General features: G+C 37.3%; 1 protein-coding gene across 5 annotated transcripts in view; it reads right to left on the bottom strand.

Annotated features, from left to right (window-relative positions):
* The window catches only part of ACER3 (alkaline ceramidase 3), a 157,789-nt gene that overhangs the window by 38,030 nt on the left and 104,099 nt on the right, over nucleotides 1-15,660 (bottom strand). For all 5 annotated transcript variants that reach the window (XM_070803950.1, XM_019974827.2, XM_070803951.1 and 2 more), the window contains one exon: nucleotides 926-984. In XM_070803950.1, the coding sequence (XP_070660051.1) occupies nucleotides 926-984 (59 nt within the window). The remainder of the gene's footprint in view (nucleotides 1-925; nucleotides 985-15,660) is intronic.

Below are 15,660 nucleotides of genomic sequence, written 5' to 3'. Positions count from 1 at the left end.
ATTCAATCACTTGTATCAATCTCCAGTGAATTATGCTGAATGCAAAAGGTCAGTCCCACTGGTTATATATACTGTATGATTCCATTTATATAACACTCTTAAAATGAAAAAATTAGAGAAATGAAGGGCAGATTAGTGGTTGCTAGGGGTTAAGGATAGCTAGTGAGGGGACAGGGCAGGAGCAAAAGTGGATGTGGCTACAGAAAGACAACACAGGGTGATAGAATTGTTCTGTATCTTGACTCTGTCAACGTCAAATCCTGTTATGATATTGCAGAATAGTTTTGCAAGACATTGTCACTTGAAGAAATTGGTAGAGTACAGATGATCTCTAATTTCTTACAAATGCATTTGTTTCTACAATTATCTCAAAATAAAAAGTTTAAATAAAAGAGAAAAAAAAAAAGGAACAAACCCATAAATCATATACTATTTACCTACTGAGCACCTGCTATATGGCGAGGCCCTGTGTCAGGTACTCACATGAAATATTTTATTTTTCACAAACTCTATAAAGTTTATGCCTACTTCCTAAATGATTTTTCTGGAACACTGTTTCTCTGTGACACAGACAGCCTTTCTTGAGACATAGTCTGCAGTAGTTTGAGAAACATAAAAACAATTATTTTCCTTTCTACTGTAGGAGTTTTCAAGTCCTTTAATATACTCATGTACATTATAAATACTCAAAAGGAGGCCATCACACACAGCTTTCCTCAAATTTCTTTTATTTTAAAAGTCTTGCTTTCACATGATGCCTATTAACAACTTGCTTAAAGAATTAGTATTCCTTGCAATCTACCATAATAAATGTTGGGTTATAAGTTTTCTATCAATATCCCTTCTGGAGTTGGATTTTATGAGTTATTTCAATTAGGCTATAGATTTACCACCTAAGTATACTCTTTTGATCCAAACTACTTACCATGTAACAATATAAATAGATCGAACCACTAAAGTGAAGACCAACATTCCATACATGACCTGAAGAAGAAAGGAAAAATGAAGTTCTTAAGATCATCATTCTTTGGCAGTGGAAGTATACTTTGCCTACAAAAACAGCCCTCCAAGTTAAATGTAAACATTTATTATTTTTCATTACATTTTAAAGAACATATGTGTTAATATAATTAAATAATTAAGAGTCATACTAACCTTTGAGGAAAGATCCTGCTTGTGAATAACCAATATCAGAAGTCCCGCATTAATTTTAACTCTGAATGGTTACGAGAAATTTTAAATATCTGCTGAAACCTGAATAAATGCTGTATTTCTGCTTCATACTCCCTAGATATCCCTCCCTTTTTGTTAGGTTCACTTTTAGCAAATGATTCTACTTCCTGTCTTATATATCTGGACTCTTTTAAACTCTCCTCCTAAGTGTTTCTGCATCCTCTCCCTGTATTCTTTCTCCCATTCCTAGTTTTCAAAGAAAGAGATGCCCATTTTTTCTTGACTGAGGTTAGTCCACTCCCCTGTGTTCTTTATTCTATATGTTCCCACATCTTCTCAGACTTGGTTCCAACAACTAACCTCTTTCTCTTCTATACTGAGCACTGGATAGGTATTACCAACTGGAAACCTGAAACTAGTGGGAAAATTTAGCTTTTAAGAGTGTGAATTATTAAATACAAGAAAACTTCATAGAATATAAAGGTATAACGTAACAAATATTTATAAAGCCAATAACTGGGTACCATTCAGGTCAAGATATATGTTGTCTCTTCCCAGTCCAACTCTCTCCCCTACTCCTTAGAGAAAACCACTCTGATTTTTTAAATAAACATTTTCCTTTTCCTTACATATTTACTAAATTAAACTGGTCTCCTAAATATGCACTCCTAAATATAGGTTTTTAAATTTTTAATTTTAATTTACAGTAGAATAACATTACATACATTTGTTTTTGTCTTTTAAGATCTAGTTATATGTTGCCATGGTTCAATCACTTTTGACATCACACAAATAAATATCACAACTTATTTACCCATTGCTATACTGATGGACATTTTTGGGTTATTTCTAGTTTTCAATGTTATGAACATTCTCTTTTTTTTTTTTTTAATTCTGTTTTTATTTATTTAATTTTATTTTTAAAATTTAATTTTATTTTTTAACTTTACAATATTGTATTGGTTTCACACATTCTACTGCACACATACAAAAACTTCTCCAGAGTATGTACCTAGGGATGTAGTTGCTGGATCAGAGGGCATATTATTATCAAAATTACTAGAAGTGTCAAACTGTTTTCCATTGATTCAATTCAATTCCAATTTCTAGGATTTCTCTGATCCATGTTATTTAAAATTATATTACTTAAATTCTAATATAATTGCTTTATAGTCAGAAATTATATTCCGATTAAGTCATCTGAAATTTGTTAAGACTTACTGTATGAACAAGTATATAGTCAATTTCTGTAAATGTGGAACAAAAAGTGTTTCTGCAATTGTTGGGTGTAATATTTTACATTTGCTCTATAGGTCAAATTTTTTTAATCATATTGTTTGTCTTCTGTGTCTTCTATAAGGTACTGATAATTGTGCACTAAAGTAACCTAAGGTTATAGATTTCTCTAGTTTTTCTTCTAGTTTAGTCAATTTTTTCATGATATATTTTGAGGTATTATATATATTAAAGTGAAGTCGCTCAGTCATGTCCGACTCTTTGCGACCCCATGGACTGTAGCCTACCAGGCTCCTCTGTCCATGGGATTTTCCAGGCAATAGTACTGGAGTGGATTGCCATTTCCTTCTCCAATATATATTAAAGGTACATAAATTATAAATTAAATTAAATTATAATTTTCCAAATTGAACACTTTTAATACTACAAAGTAATTCTTTTCTATCAACAGAAATATTTTCCCCGCTTAAAGCCTATTTTGTCTGATACTATATCATATTTTCTTTTGCTTAGCATTTGCATGATATATATTTTTCCACTTTCACTTTCACCCTTTCTATTTTGGACTCTCTTATAAGGCCCTGCTATGATTCTTGCCTACTAGTTGTGTTTTACTACATAGAATCCAACCATATCTATTGAGCATTGCACTAGTCCCTGGGGAGATAATGTTATGCGTAGAGGGTTAATATACAGCCTGGGATGGTGTGGGCCTGGTTGAGAATGACCTCAGGTCTCCCAGCCTTGAAAACAACAGGTAAGATAAATGAGGAGTGTTGTGTCTGCTTTTGTTGTTGTCAAGGACTGCACATGTTGCAGGCTTGGGGACTACATGAGAACAGTATAAAAGATGCCCATAATAAAGAATGGTGAGGGGGAGGAAAGAAAGAAAAAAGGGGCTGTTGCTTCTTTACAGTGACTTCCATTACTCTTAGCTTTCAAACCTGGCAGATGTACACACGTACATGAATGAGAGGGCAAAACGTGTATCTGATACACAACGTATGTGTATAAGGCTAGCTCTGAATTTCTTGATAAGATGAAAATGTTATACTTGTTGTATCCTCTACCATGTATTTTACAATAAAAATAAATAAACACAGTATTAGATTAAAGTCTATTAGAGACTGATACCTGGGCTTCCCTGATAGCTCAGTAGGTAAAGAATCCACCTGCAATGCAGGAGACCCGGTTCAATTCTTGGGTCGGGAAGATCTTCTGGAGAAGGGATAGGATACCCACTCTAGTGTTCTTGGGCTTGCCTTGTGGCTCAGCTGGTAAAGAATCTGCCTGCATTGTGGAAGACCTGGGTTTGATCCCTGGGTTGGGAAGATCCCCTGGAGAAGGGAAAGGCTACCCATTCCAGTATTCTGGCCTGGAGAATTCCATGGACTGTATATGGGGTTGCAAAGAGTCGAACACGACTGAGCAACTTTCACTTCACTTCACTTCAGAGACTGATTGCCCACCTGAATCAGTAATTGCAGCTATGCTGCTATAACAGTGAATAGAAAAGTCATAATCCCTGCAATTACAACCTGGTGAGGAGAGGGATAAGCAACCATGCAGTTAAAATGTAGTATTTTATCTCTGTGACAGGGACTGAACAGAGCATTTTGCAAGCACATAAGAAGGCCACCTAATCTAAACTTATGCAGATCAAAGAGATTTCCATGGATTAGGGATGTAATGTATAACATGAGATGTAATTAACACTGCTATATGTTACATATAAAAGTTGACAAGAGTAAATTCTAAGAGTTCTCATCACAAGGAAAAATTATTTTAATTTCATTAATATACTGTATCTCTATGAGATGATGTTCACTAAACCTACTGTGGCAATCATTTCATGATGTATGTAAGTCAAATCATTATGTTATACACTTTAAAATTATACAGTGCTGTATGTAATTTATGTCTCAATAAAACTGAAAGAAAAAAAGAAAGACTTTTTGGAGGATATAATGTTTAATTTTATAACAGAAGTATTAGTAGGACAAGAATTATTAGTAATAACAAACATTATTAAAAGAAGGTGGAAGAGAGTAACTGGCATAGCTTACACTGTGGGGACTAGAAAAAAGTAATGCTGTCTAGGACATACTTATTGGAGAGAAGAGCAAAGAAAATGAAGTTAGAAGGTAAGCAGAGATCAAATCTGCTTTACAAGTCATGTTAAGGAGTTGGGACTTTATGTAAAGAACAATGCAAAGTCAATAAAAGTTTCAGCAGTAGCTCAATATAATCACTCATGTATTAGAAAGATGTCCCTGTCATGGTAGACAGAGAATGAATTAGGAGGTGAGACTAATGGAAAACTGACCACTGACAAGATATTGTAGTGACCTAGGTGAGACACGGGGGCCTGAATTAGGGTAGTGTCAATGGGAAAGGAGAAAAATGGATAGATTAGGGAGATAATAAGGTTTAGAACAACTTTAAGATATGGTATAAATTCCTGTGGTCATGTATGGATGTGAGAGTTGGACTGTGAAGAAGGCTGAGCGCCAAAGAATTGATGCTTTTGAACTGTGGTGTTGGAGAAGACTCTTGAGAGTCCCTTGGACTACAAGGAGATCCAACCAGTCCATTCTGAAGATCAGCCCTGGGATTTCTTTGGAAGGAATGATGCTGAAGCTGAAACTCCAGTACTTTGGTCACCTCATGCAAAGAGTTGACTCATTGGAAAAGACTCTGATGCTGGGAAGGATTGGGGGCAGGAGGAGAAGGGGACGACAGAGGATGAGATGGCTGGATGGCATCACTGACTTGATGGATGTGAGTCTCAGTGAACTCCAGGAGTTGGTGATGGACAGGGAGGCCTGGCGTGCTGTGATTCATGGGGTCGCAAAGAGTCGGACACGACTGAGCGACTGAACTGAACTGAACTGAACTGAAAAGTTGGTAACATCTATGATGGCCTGGATTATGACTTGGGCAGTTGAGTGCATTAACTGTTTATTGGGTTAAATAATAATATGAAAACAAAGACAAGGGATGAAAATGTTTATTTCATTTCTGTGTATGTTCAGACTTTGAGGTGTCAGATAGCCAAGTGGAGATCTGTAATAGGAGTTGGATACTTGGATCTAAATCTTAGAAGAAAAAACTGAGCTTAATTAACAGATTTACAAATTATTAGCATAGAGAAGTCAAAAGAAATGGATGATTCAGAGAGCATGTTAAACATATCTAATGGTGGATAACAACCTATACCCTGGAAGTACAATGAGGATTTTCCAAATAAATTTTCTCTTCTTCACAAAGATCTCTATCCTATATATATTTTTTTAATTTATTTGTTTTAATTGGAGGCTAATTACTTTACAATATTGTAGTGGTTTTTGCCATATACTGACATGAATCAGCCATGGGTGTACATGTGTTTCCCATCCTGAACCCCCCTCCCATCCCATCCCTCAGGGTCATCCCAGTGTACCAGCCCTGAGCACCCTGTCTCATGCATCAAACCTGGACTGGCGATCTATTTCACATATGATAATATACATGATACAATGCTATTCTCTCAAATCATCCCACCCTCGCCTTCACCCAGAGTCCAAAAGTCTGTTCTTTACCTCTGTGTCTCTTTTGCAGTCTCGCATATAGGGTCATCGTTACCATCTTTCTAAATTCTATATATATGTGTTAATATACTGGTATTTTTCTTTCTGACTTACTTCACTCTGTATAATAGGCTCCCGTTTCATTCACCTCATTAGAACTGATTTAAATGCATTCTTTTTAATAGCTGAGTAATATTCCATTGTGTATACATACCACAGCTCTCTTATCCATTCGTCTGCTGACGGACATCTAGGCTGCTTCCATGGCCTGGCTATCCTATATATTTTTATTCTCCCCTAGAAACCTGAGGCAGAGCCTGTAGTGGCCTACTCAGTATCTACTCCTGCCTCTGTCTTTATAAAAGACTGATCTTATTAGGATGGTTATATGTCCAGCTATAAAAGCTTGATTTCCTAGGTTTTCTTAGAGCTAGGAGTGTCCATATAACCCTTTTTTTATACATATTCAAAGACTGTTGTTGTTGTTCAGCTACTAAGTTATGCCTGACTCTTTGCAACCTCATGACCTGCAGCACCCCAGGCTTCTCTATACTTTACTTATCTCCCGGAGTTTGCTCAAACTCATGTCCATTGAGTCAGGGATGCCATCCAACCATGTGAACCTCTGTCACTCCATTCTCCTCTTGCCCTCAATTTTCCCCAGCATCAGGGTCTTTTCCAACGAGTTGTTTCTTGCATCAGGTGACCAAAGTATTGGAGCTGCAGCTCCAGCCACAGTCCTTCAAATGAATATTCAGGGTTGATTTCCTTTAGGATTGACTGCCTTGATCTCCTTGCTGTCCAAGGGACTCTCAAGAGTCTTCTAAGATTATTCATTTTTAAATAAAAAGATAACAGAATGTACTTTCCCATTCTCTATAATTTTCATTTTAAAAGATTACTATAAGGAATTTTCATCTCTATCCATATTTAATAATTTTTTCAATCTCCAAACTCCAAAGAGTATAATAAAAATAATATTTGCATTTTCTCGCTGCTAAAGCATCATAGAAATATACTGTGTGTAAGCTGAGACCTGGTACTTATCCCTAAGAAGCCTAGGAAAAAGGCATGTTGTGATTTTGTTTATCAGTAAAAAGAAAGATTACTTGAGCAAGACAGAAAAACAATTTTTTCTTCTGTGATGTGGCATTAAGATGCCTATGTGGAAAGATTTGAAGACAGATGAAACAGAGAGGTAAAAGAGGGCAAATTAAGTAGGCTGAGGCTATAGTGTGGGACCTGAAAAACTGTGAAGTGAAGTGAAATGAAGTTAAGTCGCTCAGTCGTGTCCGACTCTTTGTGACCCTGTGGACTGTAGCCTACCAGGCTCCTCTGTCCATGGGATTTTCCAAGCAAGAGTACTGGAGTGGGTTGCCATTTATTTCTCCAGGGGATCTTTCCAACTCAGGCATTGAACCCAGGTCCCCACAATACAGGCAGATGCTTTACCAATCTGAGCCACCAGGGAAGTCAAAAACTGTAGATATACAATAATTATTTTGATAATGAGGGAGATTGACTTTCAATATTTCTTCAGAGCTACATTCTCCATGACTTATTCATTATGTTCTATTCCGTGGATCAAGCAAAAACATAGAGAGGGGTTCCAAATAACTGGCCACTTTATTTTCTATCAAGTACTTACTGAATGAGAATTCTGAGTGACTCAGCAGTAAAGAAACTGCCTGGGATGCAAGAGACACAGGTTTTATTCCTGGGTCAGGAAGATCTCCTGGAGAAGTAACTGGCAACCCACTCCAGTATTCTTGCCTGTGAAATCCCACAGAGAAGCCTGGTGAGCTACAGTCCACAGGGTCGCAAAAGAGTCAGACAGAACTGAGCGACTAAACAACCACAAATTATTGAACACAGACTGTGTGACAGTAACTGGACTAGGCATCTGTCATTCAAAGATGAAAAGATACCCTATTTCTGACTGCAAACAGCTCAGTCTAATAGAGGAGAGACATATGTAACCACATATCCAGCACTTGGATCTGGTTTCTAAATTCCATTCTCCAATAAAAGAAACCAAGGCTCCATGGAGATCAGGCCTGGAGCAGGGAAAGAACAAGATAAGTCAAGAACATCTTCTTGTGCCAAAAAGTAAAACATATTCAAAGAGTGATGGGACAGGTCAAAAGGGCATAGATACCAGCCTGAAATTGCTCCAATGGCAAAATCTGAGACAATTTGTATACCAAAATATATCATGATGGTTCAGTTCAGTTCAGTTGCTCAATCGTGTCTGACTCTTTGTGACCCCATGGACTGCAGCACGCCAGGCTTCCCTGTCCATCACCAACTCCCAGAGCTGGCTCAAACTCATGTCCATCGAGTCAGTGATGCCATCCAACCATCTCATCCTCTGTCTTCCCCTTCTCCTCCTGCCTTCACTCTTTCCCAGCATCAGGGTCTTTTCCAATGAGTCAGTTCTTAGCATCAGGTGGCCAAAGTATTAGAGATTCAGCTTCAGCATCAGTCCTTCCAGTGAATATTCAGGACTGACAACCTTTAGGATTGACTGGTTGGATCTCTTTGCAGTTCAAGGGACTCTGAAGAGTCTTCTCCAACAACACAGTTCAAAAGCATCAGTTCTTCAGTGCTTAGCTTTCTTTATAGTCCAATTTCACATCTATATATGACTACTAGAAAAACCACAGCTTTGACTAGAGGGACCTTGTCTCTGCTTTTTAATAAGCTGTCGAGGTTGGTCAGAGCTTTTCTTCCAAGGAGCAAGCATCTTTTAATTTCATGGCTGTGGTCACCATCTTCAGTGATTTTGGAGCCTCAAAAAATAAAGTCTGCCACTGTTTCCATTGTTTTCCCATCTATTTGCAATGGAGTGATGGGACCGGATGTCATGATCTTATTTTTCTGAATGTTGAGTTTTTAGCCAGCCTTTTCACTCTCTTCTTTTACTTTCATCAAGAGGTTCTTTAGTTCTTCTTAGCTTTCTGCCATAAAGGTGGTATCTTCTGCATATCTGAGGTTATTGACATTTCTCCCAGCAATCTTGATTCCAGCTTGTGTATCATCCAGTCTGGCATTTCACATAATGTACTCTGTATACAAGTTAAATAAGCAGGGTGACAATATACAGCCTTGATGTATTCCTTTCCCAATTTGGAACCAGTCTATTGTTTCATGTCCAGTTCTAACTGTTGCTTCCTGACCTGCTTACAGATTTCTCAGGAGGCAAGTCAGGTGGCCTGGTATTCCCATCTCTCAGAATTTTCCACAGTTTGTTGTGATCCACACAGTCAAAGGCTTTGGCATAGTCAATAAAGTAGAAGTAATTGTTTTTCTGGAACTCTCTTGCTTTTTTGATGATCCAGCGGATGTTGGCAATTTGGTCTCTGGTTCCTCTGCCCTTTCAAAATCCAGCTTGAACACCGGGTAGTTCACAGTTCACTTACTGTTGAAGCCTGGATTGGAGAATTTTGAGCATTGCTTTGCTAGCGTGTGAGATGAGTGCAATTGTGTGGTAGTTTGAGCATTCTTTGGCATTTGCCTTCTTTGGGACTGGAATGAGAACTGACCTTTTCCAGTCCTGTGGCCACTGCTGAGTTTTCCAAATTTGCTGGCATATTGAGTGCAGCACTTTCACAGCATCATCTTTTAGGATTTGAAATAGCTCAACTGCAACTCCATCACCTCCACTAGCTTTGTTCGTAGTGATGCTTCCTAAGGCCCACTTGATTTCACATTCCAGGATGTCTGGCTCTAGGTGAGTGATCATACCATCATGGTTATCTGGGTTATGAAGATCTTTTTTGTACACTTTTTCTGTGTATCCTTGCCACCTTTTCTTTATATGGAAATCATGATATACCAAAATAAATCATGATAGTTACAAATCAGTGAATACTGAATAAAGTAGGAATATAAGAGAGAGTCCAAACAGATAAAAATAAATTCAAAGTTTAATAATTAAGAGTATTTTCATAAATCTCAAAGTACTTTACTACCAAGTTGTTATTAATTATGAAAGGACAGAGAACAATTACACAATGGAGATGTCTATTAGACACTATCGTAAGTCATCATGTTCCAGTATGTTGACAATAAACTTTCACGTGGTTTGGGGCAAAAGTTCTTTTTATCATCCTTGCAGCTTTTCTGTAATTCTGATTATTGTTTAAAAGTAAAAGACATTTAGACAATAAAGAATTCCATAATAACCCGCTGAAATAATTAACAGCTTCACATTAAATGCCCAGAGTGGGTTCAAGTCTTTCACTCTTGGAGAAAGGCACTCAGCTCATCTGTGGTCAAGAAACATTTATGAGGGTGGGAGATCAGGTAGGGATCTGTGGATAAAGTACCAGTGAGTGGGAACCGATGGTGGTAATAGGTAATGGGATTTAGGCATTTGGAATTTGTAATGAACTCACTCAATTGCCCAAACATAGTAAAGGGAGCCTCTAACAGAAAAAGCCAAGGGCTACAGTCAGGGGAATCCAGATTTTTCTACCACCTGATTACAGTTTCAATACGTAAGTCACTTGAATAAGTCCATTCACTCATCTTACTCTTGGATTCCCATTTGTAAAATGAAGGGACTGAACTAGGTGACTGTGGTTTCATATTTTTATAATCATACTCAAAATACTGATGTAAGAGGCATTTTATTTTGGGAGTTAATAGTATAAATTATTCTCTGGCGTGCTGCAGTTCATGAGGTTGCAAAGAGTAGGACATGACTGAACAATTCTCATATGATAAGGCTAAAAGGCTGGTGCTTCCTACATAATTAGATGATAGTTTAAATAGTAGTAAGCTAAATGCAGATACTACTTTTTAACTGTAACATAATTTCATAAGACTCATAAGGCAATGAGACTTTGTAAAAGCATAGTTTTTGTAGGTATTCAGAACTAGTTTAAAATCTTAATTCTGCCCAAACTATACAGCCTTCTAATCCAGCCTACATGCAACTACTATAATTTATGTCTCTGTCAATGACAAAATAAGTTCCAAACTCTAGCATGACAGTCAATAAGTCACAATTTGGTTCCATTCTTCTTTCTCTTCTCATGTTCTACATGGTCTTGTGTTTAGCATAAGATTTCCCAAATAAGACCCCAGAATACCACTGTGCTGAGGGATATTAAGAGATATTCAATGAAAAGAAAAAAAAAAGAGTTCCATGGTCAAATAAATCCTCCTCAAATGTCATTTCCTGTGTGAAGCCTTCCAAATATCCTTCTATAAAAATTACTTAATCTCTTTTTATTCCCAAAGTACTTCACTTATATTTGACTTTGGGCAGTTTTTTAAATTGATAACTGAACTGAGGTTTAAAGTAAAGCACAGCTATCCCTAAGTTTTATATATTTGGTCTTCACATTCTTCCAAGTTCACTATTGCACAAAAATCTAAATAGTATTTTTCATTCTTTTGAAAAACAGATCTTTCGGACAATAAATTAGATTCCAAAGTAATTAGCTATAGGGACATATCATAAAAGTAATATGGGTTTCAGGGGAAAAAAGGATCTGGGTTCAATGTCCAGTTCTCCAATCAATGAGCTGAACACTGGGCAAATTATTTAACCTTTCTGATTCTCAGTTATCTCATCTATAAAATGAAGATAATCCCAATTCCTAAACAGATTTGCTGATATTTTAATAAGATAATGAGTTAGTCAATCTACATAAACTATATGAAAGAATATATAATATTTAGCACAATATTTAGTAAACACTAAAAAAGTCAGCTTCTTTTCCAGTGTGCTTATATATCCTTCTACTCTAATTTGTAATAAAATGGCACAAACAAAACATGATAGAATACAAATTTAAAAATGTTAAAAATCCAAGTTTCTGCTTTTCAAATTGTTTACATAGTGTGTCCTTTCCTGCAAACCTTGAGTGTCAAATTAGAAGGCACAGTAATAAAATACTGATGTGCCATGTCGAGAAACAATCTTTAGGAGACATCTACTTTGGTAAGATTTTAAGCAACAGTACTCTTTGAGACATTAGATGAGATCTCATCTGAGATACTCAACTACTGATTGTTCAATTAGCTTCTTTAAAAGGGTTACATTATTTCTTAAATGTCCATTTAATCTATTCTCATGTATGCTTTTGTTTTTGTTTTCCTCCTTAAGACATGCTGGTGTTTCTATTCAATGTGACAGCTATGTGATTTGAATATTATCTTTCGCAAGGCCATCAAGTTAAATAAATAGCATTTGGCTCCCTTTCAGATGTCTGGATCACCTTGGACTCAATAAAGTAGAACTGTTATCAGTATATTCTTCCTCAGAGAAGCTAATCTGGTTAGCAAGACAATCATCCTTGTTGTGACAGGTACTTTTAATTTTACTATCACTACTATCGGGGCTTCCCTCGTAGCTCAGTAGGTAATGAATCTGCCTGCAAGGCAGGAGACCTGGGTTTGATTCCTGGGTGAGGAAATCCCCTGGAGAAGGAAATGGCAACCCACTCCAGGATTCTTGCCTGGAGAATCCCATGGACAGAAGAGCCTAGTGGGCTACAGTCTATGGGGTCATAAGAGTCAGACACGACTGAGCGAATAAGCAAACACACATCACTACTATCACTACTTCTTGTCTAGCTCAACTCAAATATCTCTTTCAGAAGCTTTCCATGATCATCATAGGCAGAAATTTATGCATGTCATCTTACATCTTACTAAGTAATTTTAGTATTACACAGTATTATTATACTTATTGCCTTATGCTTTGCATTATCTTATATTAATTACTTTTATATAATCTTTATGAAATAGTACATATCCTTGTTTTGAACATTTTACAGACAAAGATATTGGAGAATACAATACTGGATTATTGTACAGCAAGAAATCTGTTGATGGATAATAAAATAGCAAGATACTGAGATTCTGAACTTTAAGAAATCAAAGTAGTAAGAAATAAAGATCCCAGCCTTAAGTCAGAGTTCCTTTAGATTAAACCACATTGCTCTGCTTTCCTTTTTCATTATTGTTAAGATTTTGAAAAATCTTGTCACAAATTCCAAAACAATTTTTCCACTTACAAATTCCAAAGCAATTTTTCTAAGTTTCTACAAATAAAAACATCAACATTTATATGAAAGAAAAATACTCTAAACTTTGACAATTAGAAGATTCTCAGAATAAGGTCTCTTTTCTTAAAAATGATACTCAGAAGATAATTAGGGATAAGTTTTTTTTTAAGCCATAAATAGAAAGTATCAATTATAATTACTTAACAGATCAGCATAGGATACTCTAGATCAGACATCTGAGGCTAAATTCTCTTTAAATAAAACTTAACAAAGTAGCAAGGAATACTACTGTATCAAAACAGTGAGCCGTTTTCCTTACTATTGCTCTTCAGTACCAAAGAAAGCAATTATTTAGCTACATACAATAAGTATATTTTGTAATTCTATTTTGAGTCATCTAGGTAGATAGACTGTGTCTTTGCCTGCATTAGTACTTCTTTTACATGTTTATTATAAAGCATATATACTACAAATACATTTTTACAAGTTAATCATCCTGATCAGATAGTGAGTTCTGAGACCAACAGCCATGTAGTATATTAATACTAGTTAACATTTACTCTGGACTTCCCTGGTGGCTCAGACAGTAAAGCATCTGTCTACAATGTGAGAGACCTGGGTTCAATCCCTGGGTTGGGAAGATTCCCTGGAGAAGGAAACGGTAACCCACTCCAGTACTCTTGTCTTGAAAATCCCATGGACGGAGGAGCTTGGTGCAGGCTACTATCCATGGGGTCGCAAACAGTCGGGCACGACTGAGAGACTTCACTTTCTTTTACTTTCTTTACACGCTAGGTTTAAATGCACTGTTTCATTTAAACTTAGACAACTTTAGGAGATTATTATACCAACTTTAGAGACGCAGTCTATAGAGCTCTATAAGAGCAGAGATGTCATTATTTCACTCACTAGTATATCTCTGCTTTTTTGGGGGGCGGGGAAGAATACTGGAGTGGGTTGCCATTCCCTTTTCCAGGGGATCTTCCTGACCCAGGGATTGAACCTGGGTCTCCCACATTGTAGGCAGACGCTTTACACAGAGTACATCATGAGAAACACTGGGCTGGAAGAAGCACAAGCTGGAATCAAGATTGCCGGGAGAAATATTAATAACCACAGATATGCAGATGACACCACTCTTATGACAGAAAGTGAAGAGGAACTAAAAAGCCTCTTGATGAAAGTGGAGAGTGAAAAAGTTGGCTTAAAGCTCAACATTCAGAAAACGAAGATCATGGTATCTGGCCCCATCACTTCATGGGAAATAGATGGGGAAACAGTGTCAGACTTTATTTTTGGGGGCTCCAAAATCACTGCAGATGGTGACTACAGCCATGAAATTAAAAGACGCTTACTCCTTGGAAGGAAAGTTATGACCAACCTAGATAGCATATTCAAAAGCAGAGACATTACTTTGCCAACAAAGGTACATCTAGTCAAGGCTATGGTTTTTCCAGCGGTCATGTATGGATGTGAGAGTTGGACTGTGAAGAAAGCTGAGCACTAAAGAATTGATGCTTTTGAACAGTGGTGTTGGAGAAGACTCTTGAGAGTCCCTTGGACTGCAAGGAGGTCCAACCAGTCCATCCTAAAGGAGATCAGCCCTGGGTGTTCATTGGAAGGACTGATGCTGAAGCTGAAACTCCAGTACTTTGGCCACCTGATGTGAAGTTAACTCATTGGAAAAGACTGATGCTGGGAGGGATTGGGGGCAGGAGAAGAAGGGGATGACAGAGGATGAGATGGCTGGATGGCATCACCACTTCGATGGACATGAGTTTGAGTGAACTCCAGGAGTTGGTGATGGACAGGGAGGCCTGGCGTGCTGGGATCCATGGGGTCGCAAAAAGTCGGACATGACTGAGCGACTGAACTGAACTGGAGTATATCTCCTGTGCCTAGTACAGCACCTGGTATACTGAAGGTACTTAAAAAGTGTTTGTTGAATAATGAGGAAACCAAAGCTCAATAAAGTTAAGTAACTTATACAGTAAGTGGAAAGACTAGCTTGAATTCAGTTATGCTTGACTTTAGATCTTAAGTCTGTGCTCTACTGCCTCTTTATTTCCAACATCAGGCTCAGAATTTGGTACTTAGAAAGTATACAGCAAACATCTAACGAATAAATGAATGAATGAATCCCTACCTTCAGAATGCTTATCCACTTCATCTAGCATTCCTCTACTTCTTCATTTCCCTATCCTGATTTTTAATCTCTAAGCCTAGATGCAAAGAGCTGACTCATTTGAAAAGACCCTGATGCTGGGAAAGATTGAGGGCAGGAGGAGAAGGGGACAACAGAGGGTGAGATGGCTGGATGGCATCACTGATTCGATGGACATGAGTTTGAGTGAACTCCGGGAGCTGGTGATGGACAGGGAGGCCTGGCGTGCTGCGGTTAACGGGATCGCAAAGAGTTGGACATGACTGAGCAACTGAACTGAACTGAAGCCTAGGATATTAGTCATAATTATAAGTTTTCATCCCTCCTATCAGCATACACAGATATCTATTTATCTTTCCTATACACAGAGAAGAAAATATTATTGGAAAAACACAGGAAATTACAGCATGGAAAGTTACATGAATAGTTTGTACCTTTTATTACAAAACACAGTACCAAATAAGTAAAAAACACAAAAGAGAAAACTGAGTGG

The sequence above is a fragment of the Bos indicus genome, chromosome 15 (assembly GCF_029378745.1).
Source record: "Bos indicus isolate NIAB-ARS_2022 breed Sahiwal x Tharparkar chromosome 15, NIAB-ARS_B.indTharparkar_mat_pri_1.0, whole genome shotgun sequence".
Lineage (NCBI taxonomy): Eukaryota > Metazoa > Chordata > Mammalia > Artiodactyla > Bovidae > Bos > Bos indicus.
This window is presented reverse-complemented; position numbering and strand designations above follow the sequence as displayed.